We start from the raw sequence: 22603 nt of genomic DNA on the forward strand, positions 1-22603 counted from the left end.
GGCCCCACAGAGCAGCCGCGTCTTCTGGAACAGGGCCGCCTGCCAGGGCTGGGAGTGAGGCTGGCATTCGTACCCCTTGATGATCCTGGTTTCTCCCCCTACGTGCCCTGGAGAGGGTGGGAGTAAAGGCCGGCGCTCAGGAAGGAGAGGTGAGGAGGAGAAGGAGAGGGGCCGGGTGGTCTGGACACCCTCCTACCCTAGCCTGGAGTAGCGCTGGGTGGACAGGCAAGGCATTGAAGGATGGAAATACGTCCATACTGGCGGGTCAGTCACTGCTGTCCTGAGCTCTTTGAGTGACCTGCCCTGCCCCCAGCAGCTGTCCTGGCCCCTCCCCTGGGACCCCCTTGATTTCTCCTCCTCCTGGCATCCAAAGGGAATATCCGAAGGGGCACCCAGCACCTCACTATGCCATATGGGTTATCTTATAATTTGAATATAAGTCCTGTCAGTGTCAGACACAGAGGGTTGGGGACCCTGGAGCTTCCAGAGGGAGGCCCCGCCCTTTTCCCCCCAACCCCCCCTCCATCGTACCTGTCACCAGAGCAAGGGTGATTAATCGCAGAATCCTCATGGCCCTGAGGGGAGAAGGGCAGGCCCCAGGTTCCTCTGGGAACAAGGAGGGATGTAGGGCCACATCAGGTTACACAGCTTGCGCATGCCCTCCCCTCTCTCCCTCACCTGCTCTGACTCCCTCCTTCTCCCATCCCTGGGAGAAACAAGATTAGGGGAGTCCCCTCTTTCTCACAGCACCCCGGCCTCCAGACACTTAAAATAAATCTTAGGGATCAGGGTGGTCTTGGAGGGCCCCGATCACAGTTAGAAGCTTCCGGTATGCCAAGGAGGATGTGGAAATTGCTGGGCAGCTTCAGAGAGACGGGACGCAGAGAGGAGAGAAGTTTGCAGAGGTGACACGGGTGGGCAGGGAGTACCTGGGCTGGCCCCATTTCAGTAGGCCCTGGGATCTCCCAGGCACATTTTGGAGAAGGTTTTTGCCCACCTGAGCCCAGCCAGGCCTTGGCAGTTTGGGGTGGAAGGAGACAGGGAGGCACCCATTTCCATCATCCCAGGGGCAGGGTTAGCCAAGGAGGCTTTGGAGTCTGCTTGGGGTGGAGCAGGGAGCTCAGGCAGGACACTGTCTGGCCCCATGGTGCTGAGCCCCTGCCCCTTCGAAGGACAGCCAGATGGCAGCCGGATGGGGCTGGGCGGGGCTGGTCAAGGGGAGGGCCAGCGACCTCAGCTGCCCTGGCCAGCGGGGGTGGGAGCAGAGGGCTGGCTCAGCTGCCTAGGCCCAGGTCCAAGGTCACCGAGGTTGGGGGCAGCCGGTGGGAGGTGAGAGCAGTGAGAGCCGCAGAGAGAGGAAGGGGATTCCCACCCAAACCAAGGACAGAGCAGAGGGAGAAAGGGGTCCTGAGGCAGAGGGGGGAGGGTGCCCTCCGAGGGGTGGGGGCGGCAGACGTCTGGAGAGGGCTGGTCCCTTCCCTCCTGGACTCACGGGCTCTGGGGCTGGGGCTCTGGGGGCCGGCGGCGCGCTGCGGCAGACTGGATTGGAGCGAGAGGCAGCAGGCAGGCCGGCAGGCAGGGGGTGGCCCGGGCGGGCCCCAGATGACTGGCCTCCAAGCCCTGCCTTATCGCCCTGGGGGCGGGGTGTGCGTGGGGGCCCTCCCCGCCGGCCGGGCCTCCCAGGCGCTGCTTGCCTGTGTCACTTAAGCAAGCCCCTCTCCTCTGTGCACCTCCGTCCCTCAGCGTCCTTCCTGTTCCCGCCCCGTCTCTCTGAAACTGTGTCTATCTCTGCCTTTCAGCAGTTGTGTGTGTGTGTGTGTGTGTGTGATTTTTCTCTTTCTGTCCCTAGGTGTCCGTCTAGTCTGTTTGTCTTTCTCCATCTTGGCTCATCTCTCCGTCTCGCTCTGCCGGTCCCCTTCTCTGACTCCTGTCTCTGTGTCTCTGACTTTCCTGCGTCCCTCTCATCTCAGTCTCCCTGCCCTTCCTCCTCCTGCTCCTCCCTCGGTGGGCCCCCCTCCTCCCCACCTTTCCCAGGCCCGCCTAGCTCCTTTCCAAGGGGTGGGGGAAAGGGGCCGGATGGGAGGGTGGGGGAGGCAGGTTGGGGCCTGCGGGAGCCAAGGCCAGGAAAGGCAGCCCGGCCCTCGGCTGCGCCCCACTCCCTCCCAGCTCCTCCAGGCCCTCACTTTTCTGCTGACCTTTTCCTCCGCCCCCTCTGCTGTGTCTATCTGGATCTGGCAGTGGCACTTACTGTTGTGGCCTTGGCCGGATGACTTCCAGTCCTCCAGCCACTTCAACTTCCTCTTCTGCGGATCCCTACTGCTCCCAACTTGCCGGCTCAGTTAGGTCCCTTCCCTGGGCCTTCCTCTCTCCCCTGACCAGATGTGAGCCAGGAAGGGTAGGGCCTGGGTTCTCACAGCAGCCAGCCCTGGCCTCAAACCCTGGCTCTTCCTCTTCCTGCTACTGGGACTATCCCTATGACGTGGGGCCAAGGACTCCACCCCAGCGAGGCTCAGTTTCTTCATCTGCGAGATGGGGGTGATGACCTTGCTTGGGTGAGGGACTGCAGTCAGGCCTCCGGAGGGCTGTTAGGGTCAGCTCTCACTCCCCCTCACCTCCAGCTCCCATTCAGTGTATTTGGGGAGAAGACATTCTCTTTCCACCCTACTGGAGAGGCGGTGAAGACTGAACCTGGGGAGTGGGCAGGACCATTTAAATCCTTGTTTTCCAAGGCTGCACTCCACCCTTGGTTCATCACATTTTTGTGGGGAAGGGGATTAGGGTCTTCCTCTGTCATCCAGGATGGAGTGCAGTAGTGTGCTCACAGCTCACTGCAGCTTTGACCTCCTGGGCTCAAGCAACCAATACTCCAGCTTCAGCCTCCTGAGTAGCTGGGACTATAGGCATGCACCACTACGCCCAGCTAATTTCTTTTTTTTTACTTTGGGTAGAGACAGGGTCTCCCTATGTTGCCCAGGCTGGCTTCAAACTCCTGATATCAAGCGATCCACCCATCTCAGCCTCCCAAAGTGCTGGGATTACAGGCATGAGCCACCGCACCCAGCCTTCACAATTACACTAAAATAAAGCCACAGCCTAAATTTTAAAAAAATGTGAAGCCAGGCTTGGTGGCTCAGCCTGTAATTCCGTGCTTTGGGAGGCCAAGGTGAGTGGATTGCCTGAGCCGCGGGTTCGCGACCCGCCTGGGCAACTTGGCAAGACCTCATCTCTACAATAAATCAAAAAATCAGCCGGGTGTGGTAGTGCATGCCTGTAATTCCGGCTATTCGGAAAGCTGAGGTGGAAGGATCACCGGAGCCCAGCAGGTTGAGGCTGCAGTGGCCAGGAGCGGCCACTGTGCTCCAGTCTGGGCGACAGAGTGAGACTCCAACTCAAAAAAAAAAAAATGTGTATTTCACTACAGGAGAATCAGTTGCAGTTGTCTAGTAGAAAGACTGTTCGGTTTTATGGACATGTGACTAAATGGTCATAAATTTTGCAGTTTTCATTTAGTATGTTGGAGTGAACAATTTTCTTTTTCCCCCTCAGTTCCTTCATGGGCCCTCGAAAAGCTTATAAGCTCTGGGCATTGTTTCTCTCATATCAGATGGAAAAAAATGACCCTTATTTTTATTTGCTCTATGTAACTTTTTCTACTTCATTTCTGTGTGACCCGAGGGAAGATGCTCACCTCTGAGCTATTGTTCCACCTGTCAGGTAGAGAAATCAGTCAGCCCCTCCTCCAGTCTCAACCAGCAGGGGGACATTAAGTAGACAGACATAGCCCCTCCTTCAGTTATATGATATTTATAACAGCTGCACACTCCTGTTGTCCCAGTCACTGGTCCTTGAAGGGCTGGCAGGAATTGGAGTTCCTCAGACCAGTTGGGAGCTGGGGGTGGTGACGGAAGGAAGAGGTATTGGTGCTCTGAGGGTCAGAGTGGCCCCCAGGTTGAGGGGTGGAGGTGGAGAAAGCAGTTCAGTTGTTTCTCATGACCATCTGGATCCAGTCCACATACTTGCAAACATTGGTGTAGACTCCTGGGATGTCCTTTTGTCCACAAGGCCCCACGGACCCCCAGGACACCAGACCCTGAAGGACTCCCCCACACACCAAGGGGCCGCCAGAGTCACCCTAGAAGGGAGAAGGAGAAGACTACTGTTTGAAAAAGGGAGAGATCCTGTTCCCGTTTTCCTCCCCAACTTTCCAACCCATTCCTGGGCCTTGAGGACAGTAACTCCAAGTCTGGTCATCAAAGAAAAGAGAACAGGCAGGACAATGGCAATGCAGAACCAATAGAAAAGAGCACTGTCCCTAGATGCTCATCCCAAGGGAGGAGGACAGAACTCCATAAAGGGTAGAGTTTGCTCAAGGACCATGACTGGAGACTTGACCAGTGAGGGGAGAGAGCACCATCACCAATGACCAATCCCAAGGGAGGAGGGCAGGACTCCATAAAGGTTAGGACAGTCTCTCAAGGACAAGGACTTGGGCCCTGACCAATGAGTGGAGAGAGCAACATCACTAATGACCAATCCCAGGGAAGGAGGGCAGGACTCCATAGAGGGTAGAGAATTTGCTCAAATGACTGGGGCCCTGACCAACGAGGGAGAAAAGCACCATCACCAATGACCAATCCCAGGGGAGAAGGACAGGACTCCATAAGGGTAGAGAATTCAGAAGACAATGACTGGGGCCCTGACCAACGAAAGGAGAGAGCACCCTCTCCAATGACCAATCCCGGGGGAGGAGGGCGGGACTCCACAGAGGGCAGAGAGTTCTCTCAAGGACAAGGACTGAGACCCTAACCGATGAGGGAAGAGAGAAGACCTTTACCAATGACCAACCCTAAGGGAACAAGGGAAGATGGGGGGGGCGAGACACACACACACACACACACACACACACACACACACACACACACATGGGATTCCATAAAGAATAGAGGATTCTTTCAAGGACAATGACTGGGCCCTGACCAATGAGGGGAGATAGCACCATCACCTATGACCAGTTCCAGGGAGGAAGGTGGGGCTCCATAAAGGGTAGAGAGTTCTTTCAAGGACAATGACTGGGGCCCTGTCCTTCACTCCATCCTCAGATCACTGGAGGATGGCATGGAAAAGATTGCTCCGAATCCTGACATGTTCTCTGCTACCCCTTTCCCTCTCCCCATCTTTTCTGTGCCCTCTCTCTGTGCCCCCTGCCCCATCTTTCCCTCTCTGTTCCCCGACTCATCTCCCATCACTGCCCTCCCTGCTTCCAGTTCCTCCCCTTCCCTTCCCTTCCTGTCCTGGGTGACCAGCCGACCATCGCCTGCACTGGCTCACCTGGCAGGCATCCTCCCCGGCCACGCCACCGGCGCACACCATGTTTTCCGTGATCCTTCCGGGGTACACGGCATGGCAGGCCGCATCAGAGATGATGGAGAGGTTGAGGCACTGGAGCAGGTCTGGGAACGGATCTGGGGATGGAAGATGGGTGCCGTGGAGTCTCCCAGACCTCCCCACTTTAAGGCCACATCCCTCCTTCCAATCCAAGTCAGTCTCCTGCCTCCCACCAACCTGTACTACAATCCTAAAATTTCTACGTTTCAGATGTATGACTCAGTTTCCTAGTGACTCATGACCCTAGGTCATTGGCCCAGCTCAGTCCCCTTGACCTTGGACTTTGAGAGTCATTATTAACTCAAGACCCTTTTCATCTCTCCCACCCCAGATACAATTAATCTAGATCTTACTTTCTCCTTCTAGCCCAGAGGCTGTGACCTTTGACCTTCTATCTATGACCTGATGATCCCAGCTTGACTTCAGGTCTTCTGTCTCCTGACCTCATGTCCTTGTCTTCACCTTCACCTCCAATCTCAGCTCTGCATCCTCTAAACCTTCACTTCATTGCTCCCAACTCCAAAGTGTCCTCTGATCCTAGTTTATTTGACCCCAGGCTCTGTGATCCCAAACCTCTGGCCTCACACCCCAAACCCTAGGACTTCCAGCCTCAGATATATGTTCCCTGTGAGAATCCCCATTTCCATCCTCAGATTCTGACCAGATTATGCAACACCTGGATCCCATGACCTCAACTTTGCAGTGACCTCTAACCCCGGAGCCAGTGACCCAGGATGCCCAGTTCCTTTTTATATTTATCAGGGGGGGACCCAGAAAGAATTGGAATTATCTTTTGGAGGGCAGGCCCCTTGGAGTACAGGCTTCCCACACTAGGTAAGTGTTCTGGGAGCTCACTGGCATCAGTGAACCAGCTAGCACTGTTGTGAGAGGATGTGTTCGACTTTAATGCATTTTTTTTGGAGATTCCTTCAGTGTGTTTGCCTATTTCATGATGGGTGATTTACGAGCACAACTGCCCACACCATGCTGAGTGTTCAGAAGTTTTTTACCCCAAACAGCATGACTCCCCCTGTCCTACCCTCCCTATTCACCTGATCCCACCCTGGGTGATTTTTTGGTTGTTTTCCCAGATGAAGGATGTCCTCAGAGGGAAACATTTTACCCATGTGAGAGCGGTAAAACAAAAAATGGCAGAAGCACTAAAAGGCATCAGACTGGACGAGTTCAAAAACTGTTTTGAGCAGTGGAAAAAGCATCTCGACTGGGCACGGTGGCTCAAGCCTGTAATCCCAGCACTTTGGGAGGCCGAGGCGAGAGGATTGCCTGAGTCCGGGGGTTTGAGACTAACCTGGGCAACTTGGAAACACCTCGCCTCTACAATAGCACATGCCTGTAGTTCCGGCTATTTGGAAGGCTGAGGCGGAAGGATCACCTGAGCCCAGCAGGCCAACACTGGGGTGGCCGTGAGTGTGCCACTGTACTTCAACCTGGGCTATGGAGTGAGACTCCAACTCAGGAAAAAAAAAAGCATCTCGATAGGTGTATTGCATCAAATGGAGAGGACTTGGAAGGTGACTGTAGTTTGAACACATTAGAATAAATACACAATGTGTAAATACATTCCAGGTTTTTGGGTCCCCCTCGCATATGTGCCGTTTGCCCTAGTCTGATGACTCCTTTGCACTCTGACCTCCCACCGCATCCCTGATCCATACCCGATACCCAATACTCCATACCCAGTATTCCATACCGAATCTCTTAACCTCCTTGATTCCCAAGACCCCAATTCACTATGACCTCTGACCCTAAACCACAGTCCTGATGTTTGATTCCACACTCTATCCCTTTACCCATCCTTCCTCCGAGGTGTCATGACTCTTGACCTCTCACCCCACGTCCCAGGATTTTACCCATCCTGACCCCTGGCCCCAGGGCCCCCTTACTCCATGGTCGGTTGGTGGTGCCCCAACCCGAGATGTGGCACTGGGTGCCGGTGGTGGCACATGTGCTGGGCAGCGGCAGAGGCTGGACGCTGCGGGTCAAGCGGACGGGCAGGCCCAGCCGCAGAAGCCGGAGGTCGTGGTCATGGTTCCGCCGGGCTCCCTGGTAGCCGGGGTGGGTCACCGAGAAGCGGCTGCGTCGGATCTGCTCCGTCCAGTCCAGATGGCGGAGGCTGTGCTCCCCCAGGCGCACCCAGTACCTGCTGAGGGTGGCGGTGTCTCAGCGGGTGGCAGGCAGGCGGCCCCAGCATCCCCTGCACCGGCACTCCCAGCCCTCCTGCCTCCTCTCATTCCCTGTGTCTCTCTTTACAGTTTCCTAGATTCTATCGCTGTCATCATCATCTTTTCTTTTTCTTTTTTTTTCAGAGTCTCACTCCATTGTCTAGGCTGGAGTGCAGTGGCACACTCATGACCACCCAGCATCAACCTGCTGGGCTCCAGAGATCCTTCTGCCTCAGCCTTCCAAGTAGTGAGAACTACAAATGTGCGTTACCATGCCCAGCTGATTTTTGCTTTATTGTAGAGACAAGGTCTCACCAAGTTGCCCAGGCTTGTCTCAAATCCGCGGGCTCAGGCAATCCTCTTGCCCCAGCCTCCCAAAGTGCTGGGATTACAGGCTGAGCCACCGAGCCTGGCGTTTTTTTTTTTTTTTTTTTGAGTCAGAGTCTCACTCTGTAATCCAAGCTGGAGTGCCATGGCATGCTCAGGACACCCCAGCGTCGACCTGCTGGGTTCCAGCGATCCTTCTGCCTCAGCCTTCCAAATAGCCAGAACTACTGGCGCACGCTACCACGCCTGGCTATTTTTAAAATTTATTGTAGAGATGAGGTCTTGCCAAGTTGCCCAGGCTAGTTTCAAACCTGCAGGCTCAGGTAATCCACTCACTTCGGCCTCCCAAAGTGCTGGGATTACAGGCTGAGCCACCAAGCCTGGCCAATCACCATCTTTTCATTTGGGATGTTCACTCTGTTGCCTCTCCCATACCGTACACCTGTGTCTCTTTCGAGTCAGGGTCTCACTCTGTCACCCAGGCTGGAGTGCCATGGCACCATCATGGCTCAACGAAGCCTCAACCTCCTGGGCTCAGGCGATCTTCCTGTCTCAGCCTCCTAAATAGCTGGACTACAGGCGCGTGCCACCACGCCTGGCTAATTATTTTATTTTGTTGTTTTGTAGAGATGAATTCTCACTATGTTGCCCAGGCTGGTCTCGAGCGCCTGGGCTCAAGAGATCCTCCCGCCTCAGCCTTCCAAAATGCTGGGATTGCAGGTGTGAGCCCCCCTGCCCCCACGCCTGACCTGTCTCTGATTTTCTCATCTGGGGAGCACCACTGTGCCTTGTCTACCAGTGAATCCCCACACCTGGCACATTGTCAGCACTGCTGACTGAACAGACAAGTGGATGCAGATGGCTTCCCTTCATGCTGTCCTTGGCTCTCCTGGTCCCTGGGTCTCTCTGTCCCTTTGCCTCTGAACTTCCATTCACAAAAAATTAGATCCAAGCAAACCAAATCTCTCATTTCACAAAGAGATTACAACAGCCCAGAGAGGTGCTGGGTAGAATCCCTGAGATTGCACAGAGTTTGTGTCAGGCATGGTCCCACGGCCCAGACTGGGACAGGGAATAGCTGGTGCTAGTGGCAGATGTCATATAGGAAAGAAAAGGGGCACGTAGGAATGGGAGGGGGCACACGGGCAGGTTCCAGGACTCTCCCTGGCCCTTCCCACCACATCTCACCCCACCCGGCCCCACCTCAGACCCACTGTTGAGGAAGTGCTACTGCTTTTCTAACCTCAGACTCTCTTGTTGCAGGACCAGCTTCTTACCCCTTGGCACTACCTTCCTGTGCTGTGTGATCCTACCCCCAGCACTTGCCTCCCCATAACCACCCCCTTCGCTGACCCCAGGAAGGAATTTAGACCGGGGCTTACCTGCCGCTGCAGTGAGCAGCTGTGAGGACCCACCTGCGGTCAATGAGGACACCCCCACAGCGCAGGTTGGTACCCTCAAACAGCCCCACCTGCCAAGGCTGTGAGTTACGCTGACACTCGGTGCCATTGACAATCTTCGGTATGGTTGCCCTGCTGAGGCCTGGGGACAGGAGCATGGGTCAGAGAGAGGAAGACAGATACAGAGGTGGAGAGACACAGAGACAGAGGCACAGAAACAGGCAGGAGAAAGAAAGAGACAGAGAGAGAGAGAGAGAGAGAGAGAGAGAGAAACAGACTAGTGATAGAAGAAAGACAGTGAAACACCAAAGAGAACCAGAGAGAAAGATGCTTAAAGGTAGCAGAGAAATATGGCCAGGTGTGGTGGCTCATGCCTGTAATCCTAGCACTTTGGGAGGCCAAGGCTGGAGGATGGCTTGAGCCCAGAAGTTCAAGACCAGGCTGGATAACATAGTGAGACCTCGTATTTTCAAAAAAATAAAAAATTAGACAAGCATGGTGTTACATGCCTGTCGTCCTAGCTACTCGGGAGGCTGAGCCTGTAAGATTGCCTGCGCCCAGGAGGTTGAGGTTGCGGTGAGCCGTGATTGTGCCACTGCACTTCAGTCTGGGTGACAGAGTGAGACCCTGACTTAAAAAAAAAAGAGGGAGAGAGATTTGGAGAGAGTCAGAAGGAGAGATGGATCCAAAGATACAGCACAGAGAGGTAAGCAGTGTCTCAAGAACTGGAGGTAAATCGAGGCACAGAGTAAGCCCCCAACTCCTCAATGCTAGGCTTGGGCCAGAGCTGAGATGGGAGGTGGGGACCCAGCCACTGTCCCTCCCTCTCTCTGCCCAGGAGAACTCACCGAGAACACACAGGAGCAAAAGAATGCAGGGCCCCATGGTGGGCCTCCTCCGGGTCCTGGGGGGGATGAAGGGGGAGGTCTCAGAGATCGCCCTCTCCTGGGGCCCCTCTTCTGCCCTCTCCTCTTCTTTTTGCCAATCACCGAGGGGATGCCCTGAGAGACCCCCTCGCTGGAGATCTCGGCCCTCGTCTCCCTTTGTCTCTGCCTGCCAGGTCCTCTACGTGGCTGTCACCGGTCCAGCCTGTCTGTCTCTCTGCTACCTCTCCGTCCACCTACCTGCCTGCCCTCTCATCCGGCGGCTACCCTGCCAGGCAGCGCTCCCACTCTCCACCTGGCTCCTCAGCCACCTGTCATGTTGCCCAACCCGTCCCCTTCCTTCCTTCTGTCACCCCAGACTGGCCACTGACAAAGCTCTATAACTCCTTTGTTCCAGCCCTTCTGATTTCCGTGTTGAGGGAAGGGGATGAGGAAGACGAGGGTGGGGCGTTCTCTAATGCAGCAGAAACTGTCCTCAGTTAATCACACTTAATTGGGCTGCATAGCTAAATGGAGCAGGGAGGGAGGAAGGGACCCAGAGCGGGAAGACCCAGCCTCACTCCCTGTCTCCTCTCCAAGTCAGCTGGCAGCCCTGGGACAGATGACTCAAGGTGACTGGGGAGGTGAGTTCTAATCCCAACTCCAGTGACTGGTGATGAACGAAGGAGGGTGGGGACGCCGCAGACACCTGGGGCCTGTCCCCATGCGGTACAGGGCAGGGGCAGGAGGAAGGGGAGGCTGTGAGAACAGGAGAGTGAATGTGAGGGGCAGGAAGACCAAGCACAGAGGGAGTCCCGGAAAAAGAAGAGAGGAAGGAGCAGATTCAGAACACGTCACCGGGAGAGATGGAAGAGTTTCTGAGCTGGATTCTGCAGAAGACTGATTCAAACTGAATTTTTAAAAATTGTTTATTTATTCTTTGTTGGTTTTTTTTTGCAACACCCCTGGTGACTGCATTTATTAAATTTTTAAAATATATGGTCAACTCTGATCACCTGAGAAGACTCTCACCCTGACTGCTTCAAGAAGCACAGATCGGCCGGAATCGGTGACTCAGCCTGTAATCCCAGCACTTTGGGAGGCTGAGGCGAGTGGAATGCCTGAGCCTGCGGGTTCGAGACCCACCTGAGCAACTTGGCGAGACCTCGTCTCTACAATAAATAAAAAATTAACCAGGCATGGTAGCGCGCACCTGTAGTTCCGGCTACTTGGAAGGCTGAGGTGGAAGGATCGCCGGAGTCCAGCAGGTTGAGGCTGCAGTGGCTGGAAGTGTGCCACTGCACTCCAGTCTGGGTGACAGAGTGAGACTCCAACTCAAAAAAAAAAAGAAGAAGAAGAAGAAGAAGCACACATCTTATATGAAGTGGCTTTACTTGATCCCATGACGGGTTTTCTTTGTAAAGTGAAAGAGAAAGAAAGAGACATTGGAAATGACAAATGACAGAGAGACAGAGAGAGAGAGAGGATAAGAAGAGAAATCTATGTTGTTTATCTGAGGTTTTGCTTTGTCTGGGAGGAAAGGAAGGATAGAAAGGTGGGAAGAAAGATGGAGGGAGAGAGAGGGAGAACAAAAAGGCAACGAGACTCAGAGAAAGGTAGACTGAGAAATAGACCAAGAGAAAGGCAGTCAGAGAGAGTGTTAACACCAAAAAGAAACATGGGAGAAGGGACCCCCACCCCATCATGTTTGTCTTCTGGTCCTTAATTTTCTCTTTGGGTCTCGGATCTTTCTTTTTTATGTCTGTTTTCAGAACCACAGAACTTCAGCTTTTGATTTGCTCTTACCTGACTCAACCCTTCCTTTTTAAATGGAGTTTTGGGGACTCAGGGGCACTGAGATGCAATTTACATCCAATAAAATGGAATACAAAAAATAAAACAGGGTCTCTAATTTTAAGGGGCGTTCATGCAAATTGAAAATTACCATACAGGCCTGACACTGTGGCTCACTCCTGTAATCCCAGCACTCTGGGAGGCCAAGGCTGGAGGATTGCTTGAGCCCAGGAGTTCGAGACCAGCCAGGGTAACATAGCAAGACTTCCTCTCTACCAAAAAATCAAAAAATTAGCCAGGTGTGGTGGCGCACACCCGCAGTCCCAGCTGCTCGGGAGAGGCTGAAGTGGAGGGATTGCCTGAGTCCCGGAGGTTGAGGCTATGGTGAGTTGTGATCATGCCACTGCACTCCAGCCTGACTGACAGAGTGAGCTCCCTACTCAAAAAACAACAATAACAAAAAGAAGATAGCTCCTGGGACCCGGCCTGAAACTTTAGCTCATCTGATGATACACTGGGGCCATCCAGCCACATTCTATTTCTTTTCTTTTTTTTTTGATTTGGAGTCTCACTCTGTTGCCCAGACTGGAGTGCAGTGGCACTCTCGCGGCCACCGCAGCTTCAACCTGCTGGGCTCAGCCTCAGCCTTCCAAGTAGCTGGAACTACAGGCGCGCGCTACCACACCCAGCTAATTTTTTGATTTATTGTAGAGATGAGATCTCGCCAAGTTGCCCAGGCGGGTCTCGAACCCGCAGGCTCAGGCAATCCATTCACCTCAGTCTACCAAGGCGCGGGATTACAGGCTGAGTCACCAAGCCCAGCTCACGCTCTATTTCTAATCTCAATTTGCTCATTTGAAAAATGGGGCCAGGAGGATATATATATATATAGAGAGAGAGAGCTGTATATTGCTTCCTCTGGGAACATCAAACAAGACAACCGAACACGAATGAGAATACTAGGTGGTTAAGTGTAGACACCATCAAAATGGCTCTTACCAGTTTAATTTCTGTGAGAAGGAATTTGCAAAGCCCACTTAGATGATACAATCTTTTTCTCCCTGAGATGTAAAGAAATACCAGTGATTACTTGTTATTGTTCTGTCTCCACATTTACTTCTTTCTCTCACATTCTATTTTTGTCCTATTCATTCATTCATTCATTCATTCTTCCTGGGGTGTCCACAGACTTCTGTGTCGCCCAATCCAGGGACCACCTCTCTGTCCTTGCCTTACTTGACTTCTCAGCAGCGTTCAGCCGGGTGTTCCCTCCTTGAAACTGACTCCTGTCCCAGCTTCCAGGGCACCACGCAATTCCGATTTCCTTCCTGCATTTCTGGCTTCCCTTCCTGGCCTCTTTCATGACTAGGCCTTTCCTCCCTCCACCAATGTTTTAAAAAATGAGGGTGTTGGCCGGGCACGATGGCTCATGTATGTAATCCCAGAGCTTTGGGAGGCCGAGGCGGGAGAATTGCTTGAGCCCAGAAGTTTGAGACTAGCCTGGGCAACATAGTGAGACCTCGTCTCTACAAAAAAAAAAAAAAAAAAAGAAGAAAATAGCTGGGCGTGGTAGCACATGCCTGTAGTCCCAGCTACTCAGGAGGCTGCAGTGAGAGGATTGCTTGATGATTACACTACTGCACTCCAGTCTGGGTGGCAGGATGAGACTCTGTCTCTAAACAAAACAAAACAAAACAAAACAAAAGATGTAATTTCAGTAATATTGGGTATGGAGACCTTAATGAGTACAGGATGTTTTGGTCGACCTGCTTACTGGGCTCCGGAGATCCTTCCGTCTCAGCCTTCCAAGGAGCTGGAACCACAGGCACACGCTGCCATGCCCAGCCAATTATTGAATTATTGTAGAGACGAGGTCTCACCAAGTTGGCCGGGCTCAAACCCACGGGTTTAGGCAGTTCTCTCGCCTCGGCTTCCCAGAGTGCTGGGATTATAGGCTGAGCCACCTAGCCAGGCCATCACCTCACATTCTTATCATTTTTTTTTTGTGTGGTGAGAACACTTAAAATCTACTTTCTTAGCAAATTTCAGGTACAAGAGTCCTCTCTTGTTCACAGGGGTTACATTCCAAGACCCCAGTGGAGACCTATGATAAAATTAAATGTATGAACTAGGCATAGTAAGAGATTAACCACAATGACTAGCAATAATTAAATAGAGCAATTATAACAAAATGCTGTAATAAAATTGTGTGAGTGTGGTCTGTCTCTCTCTCTCAAATGTCTTATTGTACTGTACTGTACTCATCTGATTTTGGACTGTGGTTTACCACAGGTAACAGAAACTGCAGAAAGCAAAACCACGGAAAAGGGAGGATAACTGTATATAATATGTTGTTTTGTTTTGTTTTATTTTGAGGTGGAGTCTCACTCCATAGCCCAGACTGGAGTGCAGTGGCATGCTCACAGCCACCCCAGTGTTGACCTGCTAGGCTCCGGCGATCCTTCCGCTTCAGCCTTCCAAGTAGCCGGAACTATAGGCGCGTGCTACCACACCTGGCCAGTTTTTTATTTATTGTAGAGATGAAGTCTTACCAAGTTGCGAGGGCTGTTCTCGAACCTGCAGACTCAGGCAATTCACTCACCTCGGCCACTCAAATTGCTGGGATTGCAGGCTGAGCCACCGAGGCCAGCCAATATGTTGTTATTGACTATAGACACTCTGTTGGATAATAGACCCCGTGTACTTATTCTTCCTGTCTAACTGAAATTCCGTATCTTGTTCTTTTGTATATTTGTTTTATGCTTGTTTTTTGAGTCAGGCTCTCACTCTGTTGCCCAGGTTGGAGTGCAGCGGCACTCAGCCTCTTGGACCCAGACGATCCTTCCACCTCGGCCTCCCGAGTAGCTGGGACTACAGGTATGCACCACGACACCCAGTTAATTTTATTTATTTATTTATTTATTATTTTTTCTTGAGTTGGAGTCTCACTCTGTCGCCCAGACTGGAGTGCAGTGGCCGCTCCCGGCCACTGCAGCCTCGACCTGATGGGCTCCGACCATCCTTCCGCCTCAGCCTTTCAAGTAGCTGGAATAATAGGCGTGCGGCCACGCCCGGCTAATTTTTTGATTTATTGTAGAGATGACATCTCGCCAAATTGCCCAGGCGGGTCTCGAACCCACGGGCTCAGGCAATCCACTCACCTCAGCCTCCCAAAGGCGCGGGATTACAGGCTGAGCCACTGAGCCCGGCTTAATTTTATTTTTTTATAGCAATGGTGTCTCACTATGTTGCCCGGGCTGGTCTCAAACTCTTAGGCTCAAGGGATTCTCCCACCTTGGCCTCTCATAGTGCTGAGATTACAGGCATGAGCCACCACGCCCGGCCTCAATCTCATACTCTTGTTCCTAAACACCAACTATTGAAACTCCTGGCCGGGCTGGGTGGCTCAGCCTGTAATCCCAGCACTTTGGGAGCTGAGGCGAGTGGATTGCCTGAGCCTGCGGGTTTAAAGAGCATGCCCACACACAGGCAGCAGGGCCAGTGAGCAACAAGGTGAGAGGACAAAGCCCCTGGTGGTGGTGGTGCTGGTGGTCATTGCCTAAACCTGTGTTTACAGCGCCAGCTGTGTGGTCACCTCACAGAGGCACGACAGATCCTTTGGTGAGTGTGTGAGGCCATCAGTCTTGACATCTAGACTAAACTTTACTTATTTACTTATGAGTTGGCGTCTCACTCTGTTGCCCAGGCTGGAGTGCAGTGGCATGATCCCACAGCTCACCACAGTCTCAACCTCTTGGGCTCAGGTAATCCTCCTGCCTCAGCCTCCTGAGTAGCTGGGACTACAGGCTGTACCACCAGGCCCATGTGGAGATGGGAGACTCACTTTGTTGCTCAGGCTGGTCTTGAACTCCTAGCCTCAAGTGATCCTCCTGCCTTGGCCTCCCAAAGTGCTGGGATTATAGGCATGAGCCACCGCACCCGACTGTCATCTGAACTAAACTTTAAATAGTGTTCCCCGTCCTGATTCTGTGGGATGGCCACAGCATCATCCTTCAAGATTCAACCCAGTGTCCCCTCCTCCAAAAAGTCTGACCAGGGTTTCTTTCCTTCTCAGTGCTCCTACACGTTGTCTGCTTCGGTCATGGGATCACTTATCCCCTTAGAATGAAAATTTGAGCTTCTATCCCCACTCCCCCACCAGCCAGCCAAGCCCAAACAAGTCCCTTCCACAAAGACTCACGGTGGGGGCAGTGACCAAGCTTGGTCTGGACCCTTCAGAGGTGAAGTCCCTGGAGATGTCAAGGATATGTCTCAGCTGGATGCAGTGGCTCACACTTGTTATCCTGGTACTTTGGGAGGTCGAGACAGGAGGATCACTTTAGCCCAGGAGTTTCAGACCAGCCTGGGCAACATAGCAAGACCTCATCTCTACAAATAATAAAATAATTAGCCAGGTGGGTGGTGCACACCTGTAGTCTCACCTACTTAGGAGGCTGTGGCAGAAGGACTGCCTCAGTCCAGGAGGTTGAGGTTGCGGTGAGCCGTGATCTTGCCACTGCACTCCAGCTTGGGCAATGGAGACCTCAATTAAAAAAAAAAAAAAAAGAAAGATGTGTCTCCGTCCACCTGGGTAGGGTTAAATTAAATTCACTAGTGAATTTTCCGTAGTCTAGGTTTTCACTTCTGTAAAACTGGAGGATGACATTTCACCCAACTGGGGCCTTGGGAGAATGGAATAAAAAGGCTTCCAATTTCCACTGCGGGTCTGGGTTGGCCAAATCCCAAGAAGCATGGTTAGCCCTCTGACAAAGCCAGCCTAGACTCCCCTCTCTTGCTTTTCTCTCTCCTTTCCAAGCCCTCCAAATTCCTTCCAGCACAAGCTTCTATTGTTATTAAAATTCTCCTAGGCGGAAAACAGGAAGACAGGCCAGGTGACTGAGAAATCCCAGGAGAGAGAGGAGGGAGGGCGGCGCTCGCAGCTCACCACCTGGCCAGCCTTCCTGAATGCAGGTGTTGTTGGTAGCCAAAGTCTCCAACCCAGCTATGTCATTATTTTCTGTTCCATGGGAAGGATCCGGCGGCCGCCGCCTACTCTCCCAAATCCCTAGCTGTCCGTCAAGGCACTGGGACCTTGGAGACAGGGCCTCATAACAATGACATCGATAATTAGAACAACAACATTAATGATCATGATGACAGCTACCACTTATTAAGCACTCAGTGTGTGCAAGCTGCTCTTCTGACAGCTTTCCACATAGGAGCTCATTTAATCCTTGAGAGGATGCCGGGTGGGGTGCAGTGTGTTGCTCCGTGAGTTCTTTTGACTTCACCGCAGAAAAGAATTTCAGAGCAAGTCGTCGTCCAGTTTCCACCCCCATAGCTCAAGACAGAATTTATTAGGAAAAAAGAGACATGCCCAAAGGGCATGGGCGTCTTAAGAGAGAGGACATGTGCTTGCTTTTGACAAGAAGCTTTATATGTTTTTACAATGATCATCAAGCAAACCATGAGCTGAGAGGGGTGGGCTGCCGGTGTCTGGTCACGAGTTCTGATGAGCTTCTCTCCACCTTCTAAGGTCACAAGAACTGTCTCAATAATGAGAGCTATGGCCTGACTAAATTTGGGCCTTTCTTAGAACATCATGTCTGTGTTTTGGGTAATTCCCTATCGTTTCTGTGATTTCCTGCACTGGTAGATCCACATTTCAGCCTGCAAGGTAGTCGGGTCTGGCGCGCCTGGTTGGTGAAGGCCATGTACTCATAAGAAAGATGTCTGAACGCTTACCCGATTTTAATTTAAACCGCCTACGAGAAACTTATCTATATCTAACCTGCACTGAATGACCTGTCTCACCAACAGCCCTGTGAAGTCAGTGTTTTTTAAATTTTATTTTAAAAAGCTGATTAATGGCCATTGCTGTGTTAAACTCCGGCGTGTCCACTTGGCTCTTTGAGCTATGGTCGCCATGTTTCCTAGTTTTGGCCCCTTCCCCTACCTTGGGGAGGTGAATCTCCTCTCTCTTTCTAATTTACTTTCTCACCATTGTTTTGTTAAGCAATGGCCAAGTCATGTGCTCTTTAAGCTATGGCTATGTTTTTCTGAGCTTTGGCCCCCTCCGCTACCTTGGGAAGGGGAATCTTCTCTCTTTCTCCAATTTATGTTCTAAATCAACTATATTTTCCAATCTAAAAAAAATTAAAAACCGATTAATTTGGATAGTTCTTGATCCTCAGGTGGGGAGATGGGACTGAGTTGAAATGGTACTTGATCATTAGGGATTTGGAGAAGATCCCTCTTAGTTTTGTTTATGTATTTTATTCCCCTTAAACCTCATTCCTTTCTGCTATTATCTTTATCATTGTGCTGTTATCTTTGTTATTGCATATCCTTTGCTATTGTTTTTATTACTGTGTACCTTTTGCTAGTATCTTTGTGACTGTGTCCTCTGCTATTATCTTTAATTTTAATATTTATCTTTTATACCAGATATCTTCTGCTGTTGTATTTATTATTCCATAGCTTTTTATTTTATGAAGATGAAATTCACAGGCTGGGCGTGGTGGCTCAAGCCTGTAATCCCAGCACCTTGGGAGATGGAGGTGAGAGGACTGTCTGAGCTCAGGGGTTCGAGACCAGCCTGGGCAACTTGGTGAGCCTCGTCTCTACAATAAATCAAAATATAAGCTGGACTTGGTAGCATGCGCCTGTAGTTCCAACTACTTGGAAGGCTGAGGTGGGAAGATCGCCTGAGTCCAGCAGGTTGAGGCTGAAGTGGCCATGAGCGTGTCACTTCACTCAACCTGGGTGATGGAGTAAGACTCCAATTAAAAAAAAACAGATGAAATTCACAAACCATAAAATTAGACGTTGGAAGTGGATAATTCAGTGGCATTTAGTACATTCACAGTGTTGTAGATATTTTTATCATGATATGTTCTTACAGAATAGTGTTGGGGAAATTGTATAGCCATATTCAGAAAGATGAAGTGTGACCCCTATGTCTCCCCATATACAAAAGTTAACTCAAGATGGATTAAAGACTTAAATGTCAGACCTCAAACCATAAAAATCCTAGAAGTAAATCTAAGGAAAACTCTTCTGGGCATTGGCTAAGGCAAAGAATTTATGGCAAAAACCCCAAAAGCAAATGCAACAGAAAAAAAATAAATCAGTGGGATTTAAACTAAAAAATTTCTGCACAGCAAAATAAATAATCAATAGAGCAAATAGGCAACCTACAGAATGGGAGAAGATATTCGCAAACTATGCATTGGACAAATAACTAATATCCAGAATCTACAAAGAATACATGTTCTTACAAATTGTGCGTTGTTTTTGTGTGCACGTATTTTTAATTTATATCCATGGTGTTATGGAATGTGTTCAGCACGTATTTTTAATTTATATCCATGGTGTTATGGAATGTGAATGGTTCTTTTCTTATTTTTTGCAAGCCTACTCCTATGCTGCTTTTATTTATTTATTTATTTTGAGTTGGAGTCATACTCTGTTGCCCAGGTTGGAGTGCAGTGGCACGCTCATGGCCACCCACTGGACTCTGGCAATCCTCCTGCCTCAGTCTTCCAAGTAGCTGGAACTATGGGCACGTGCTAACATGGCTAAGTTTTGATCTACTGTAGAGACGAGATCTTGCCAAGTTGCCTAGGCTGGTCTCGAACCCACAGGCTCAGGCAATCCAGTTGCCTCGGCCTCCCAAAGTGCTGGGATTACAGGCTGAGACACTGAGCCCCGCTGTTTCTTTCATTTTTAAAATAAGATATTGTTTGCATAAAATAAAATTCATCCACTTTAAGTGTTATTTTGATACGTCTTGGAAATTAAATGCAGTCTTGTAACACCTCAATCATTAACATATCACAGTCTCTTACTCCATTCTTAAGCTGCTTTATGTTGCTTTTGCAAAAGCTCCCCTCCCTACCCTAGCCCCAGGCCACAACCAATTCACCTCTGTAGCTTTTATTTAATATATATATTTTTAAGTCTGGTTCTCACTCTGTCGCTCAGGCTAGAGTGCAGTGGTCCCATCACAGCTCACTGTAGCCTCGACCTCCTGGGTTCAGGCAATTCCTTTCTTCTGCCTTAGCCTCCTGAGTAGCTGGGACTACAGGTGGGTGCCGCCACACCCAGCTAATTTTTTTGATTTTTTTGTAGAGATGACATCTCACTATGTTGCCCAGGCTGGTCTTGGACTCCTGAACTCAAGCAATCTTCTTGCCTCGACCTCCCAAAGTGCTGGGAAGACAGGGACGAGCTTACCACACCTGGCCAGTTTTGCCTTTTTCTAACTTCACAGATAAATGTTTGGCTTCTTTCACTAGCCTGATATATTTCAGATTCAGCCAGTTTTGCATCATCAAATAAGTTCGCAAGAGGCCATTATTTTCAACTAGTCTCCTACCCTAGGCTGCTGTAGACCAGCCTAAGCCAGAATGGAATCATTGGTACTAACTGCCGTGTAATCAAAATGAATTTTTAAAAGGGCCAGTTTTCAGCAAAACAAAACAAACAAAACCCAGGCATGGTAGGTCGTGCCTGTCATCCCAGCACTTTGGGAGGCCAAGTCAAGAGGATTACTTGAGCCCAGGAGTTCAAAACCAGCTTGGGCAACATAGCGAGACTTAGTCTCTACAAAAAAAAAAAAAAATTAGCCAAGTGTGGTGGCATGCCCCTGTAGTCCCAGCTATTTGGGAGGCTGAGGCAGAAGGATCATTTGAGCCAAGGAGGTCGAGGCTGAAGTAATCAATGATTGTGCCACTGCACTCCAGCCTGGAAGACAGAGTGAGACCCTGATTGAAAAACAACAACAACAACAACAAACAAAACCCTTGTGGTTTGACCTTTTGGTTTTAGGTCTTAAAGCCATTTGGTGTTTACTACCATTGTTATACCCACTTGAGTGATGGGAAAATGGAGGCACAAAGAAGGTGAGTAGCTCTCAGGTCACAGGACTCAGTACGTGACAGAGCTGGGATTCTGAGAGGCAGCTTGGCCTTAGACATGGCATTCCCTAGCTGCTGCATCACGCTGCTTCTTCACGGACGAGGACCCGTGATTCAGAAGGTGCTGTGTGCAGAGCCTCTGAATGCCAATCTTCCGCCCGGTCCTCCCAGCAGCCCTGAGCAGTAGGGCCTGTTATTACCAGGTGAGGGAACTGAGGCTCCAGAGAGATAAAGTGGCAAAACCAGATCTTCCTCACTCCACCCTCTGTGGTTTTGAACACCCAACTGCAGTCTCCCCTGCAGGAAGCAGGGAGGAGGGAGGAATCCTCCTTGGCCCTCCTTCTTCCCCCACCGGGGCAGGGGACCCTTAGCATCTGCGTATTCCACACTTTCAAATGTGCCAGCTTGATAAAATCGATGGAGAGTCCCTGCACCAAGGGCCCCAAGCTCTTGGGGGTTTTCAAGGCCCTTTGGGAACTTGCACAGACTGGAGAATGATCTTGAGTCACCAATGCCCAGGCTCTCCACGGCGATTGACTGGAATTACACTCTGTGGTTTAGTCAGTGCCATGTTTATCACTTTTTTGTGCCTTTTGTTGGTGATTTTGATGCTTGTTTATTTAGGTATTCATTTACTCACTTATAATTGAGACAAGGTCTTGCTACATTGCCCAGGCTGGTCTCGAACTCCTGAACTCCAGCGATCCTCCCACCTTGGCCTCCCAAGGTGCTGGGATTACAGGCGTGAGCCACCGTGCCGAACCTGATTTTGCTAACATCTTCTGAGCACAGTGCTGAAGGGCTGGCTAGTGTCCTAAACACAGGAAGATTGTGATGTGCCTTATGAGAAAATTATGTGTATTAAATAAGCTTCGTTCAGGTATGAATTACAATGCCATTGGCCGTGAATTTAATGCTAATGAATAACAATATATATATTAAACAAGGTGTCTTTAAAGAGAACACATTAAGGCCAGGTGCGGTGGTTCACGCCTGTAATCCCAGCACTTTCGGAGACTAAGACAGGAGGATTACTTGAGGCCAGGAGTTCAAGACCAGCCTGGGCAACATAATGAGACCCCCACCTTTACAAAAAATTTTTATTTTTTTATTTTTTATTTTATTTTTATTTTTTTTGAGTTGGAGTCTCACTCTTTCACTCAGACTGGAGTGCAGTGGCTGCTCCCGGCCACGCAACCTCGCCTGCTGGGCTCCGGCGATCCTTCCGCTTTAGCCTTCCAGGTAGCTGAAACTATAGGTGCACGCTACCATGCCCGGCTGATTTTTGATTTATTGTAGAGATGAGGTCTTGCCAAGTTGCCCAGATGGGTCTCGAACCCATGGGCTCAGGCAATCCACTCACCTCAGCCTCCCAAGGGTGAGGGATTACAGGCTGAGCCACCGAGCCCGGCTCAAAAAGTTTTTAAAAATTAGCCATGGTGGTGCATACCTGTAGTCCCAGCTAATGAATAATGATTTTTTGATAATTTTTGAGAGGCCAAGATTGGAGGATTGCCTGAGCCCAGGAAGTTGAGGCTGTGGTGAGCTGTGATCTTGTCACTACACTCTAGCCTGGGTGACAGAGTGAGACTCTGATTTAAAACAAACAAAAAACCCAGGAGGGTCTAGAATTTTGGCATTGATAATTAAATATTTGAAGGGTTATAGAATGTTTTCAAGGCTGGTTTGCACGCAGAGCATATGATATTGTTGAGAAGGGCTGATGGAGG

General features: G+C 50.6%; 1 protein-coding gene across 1 annotated transcript in view; it reads right to left on the minus strand.

The window, feature by feature from the left end:
* Positions 1–10180, minus strand: part of KLK12 (kallikrein related peptidase 12) — a 13212-nt gene extending 3032 nt beyond the window's left edge. Inside the window, exons 1-7 of the mRNA XM_008072155.2 lie at positions 10144–10180; positions 9278–9437; positions 7290–7549; positions 5329–5462; positions 3995–4132; positions 1493–1539; positions 532–606 (exon numbers count right to left, since the gene is read on the minus strand). Coding sequence (XP_008070346.2) covers positions 532–606; positions 1493–1539; positions 3995–4132; positions 5329–5462; positions 7290–7549; positions 9278–9437; positions 10144–10180 — 851 coding nt within the window. The remainder of the gene's footprint in view (positions 1–531; positions 607–1492; positions 1540–3994; positions 4133–5328; positions 5463–7289; positions 7550–9277; positions 9438–10143) is intronic.
* Between the last annotated feature and the right edge of the window lie 12423 nt (positions 10181–22603).

This window comes from Carlito syrichta, unplaced genomic scaffold (assembly GCF_000164805.1).
Source record: "Carlito syrichta isolate Samal-C Ts95f unplaced genomic scaffold, Tarsius_syrichta-2.0.1 Scaffold314869, whole genome shotgun sequence".
Taxonomy (NCBI): Eukaryota; Metazoa; Chordata; class Mammalia; order Primates; family Tarsiidae; genus Carlito; species Carlito syrichta.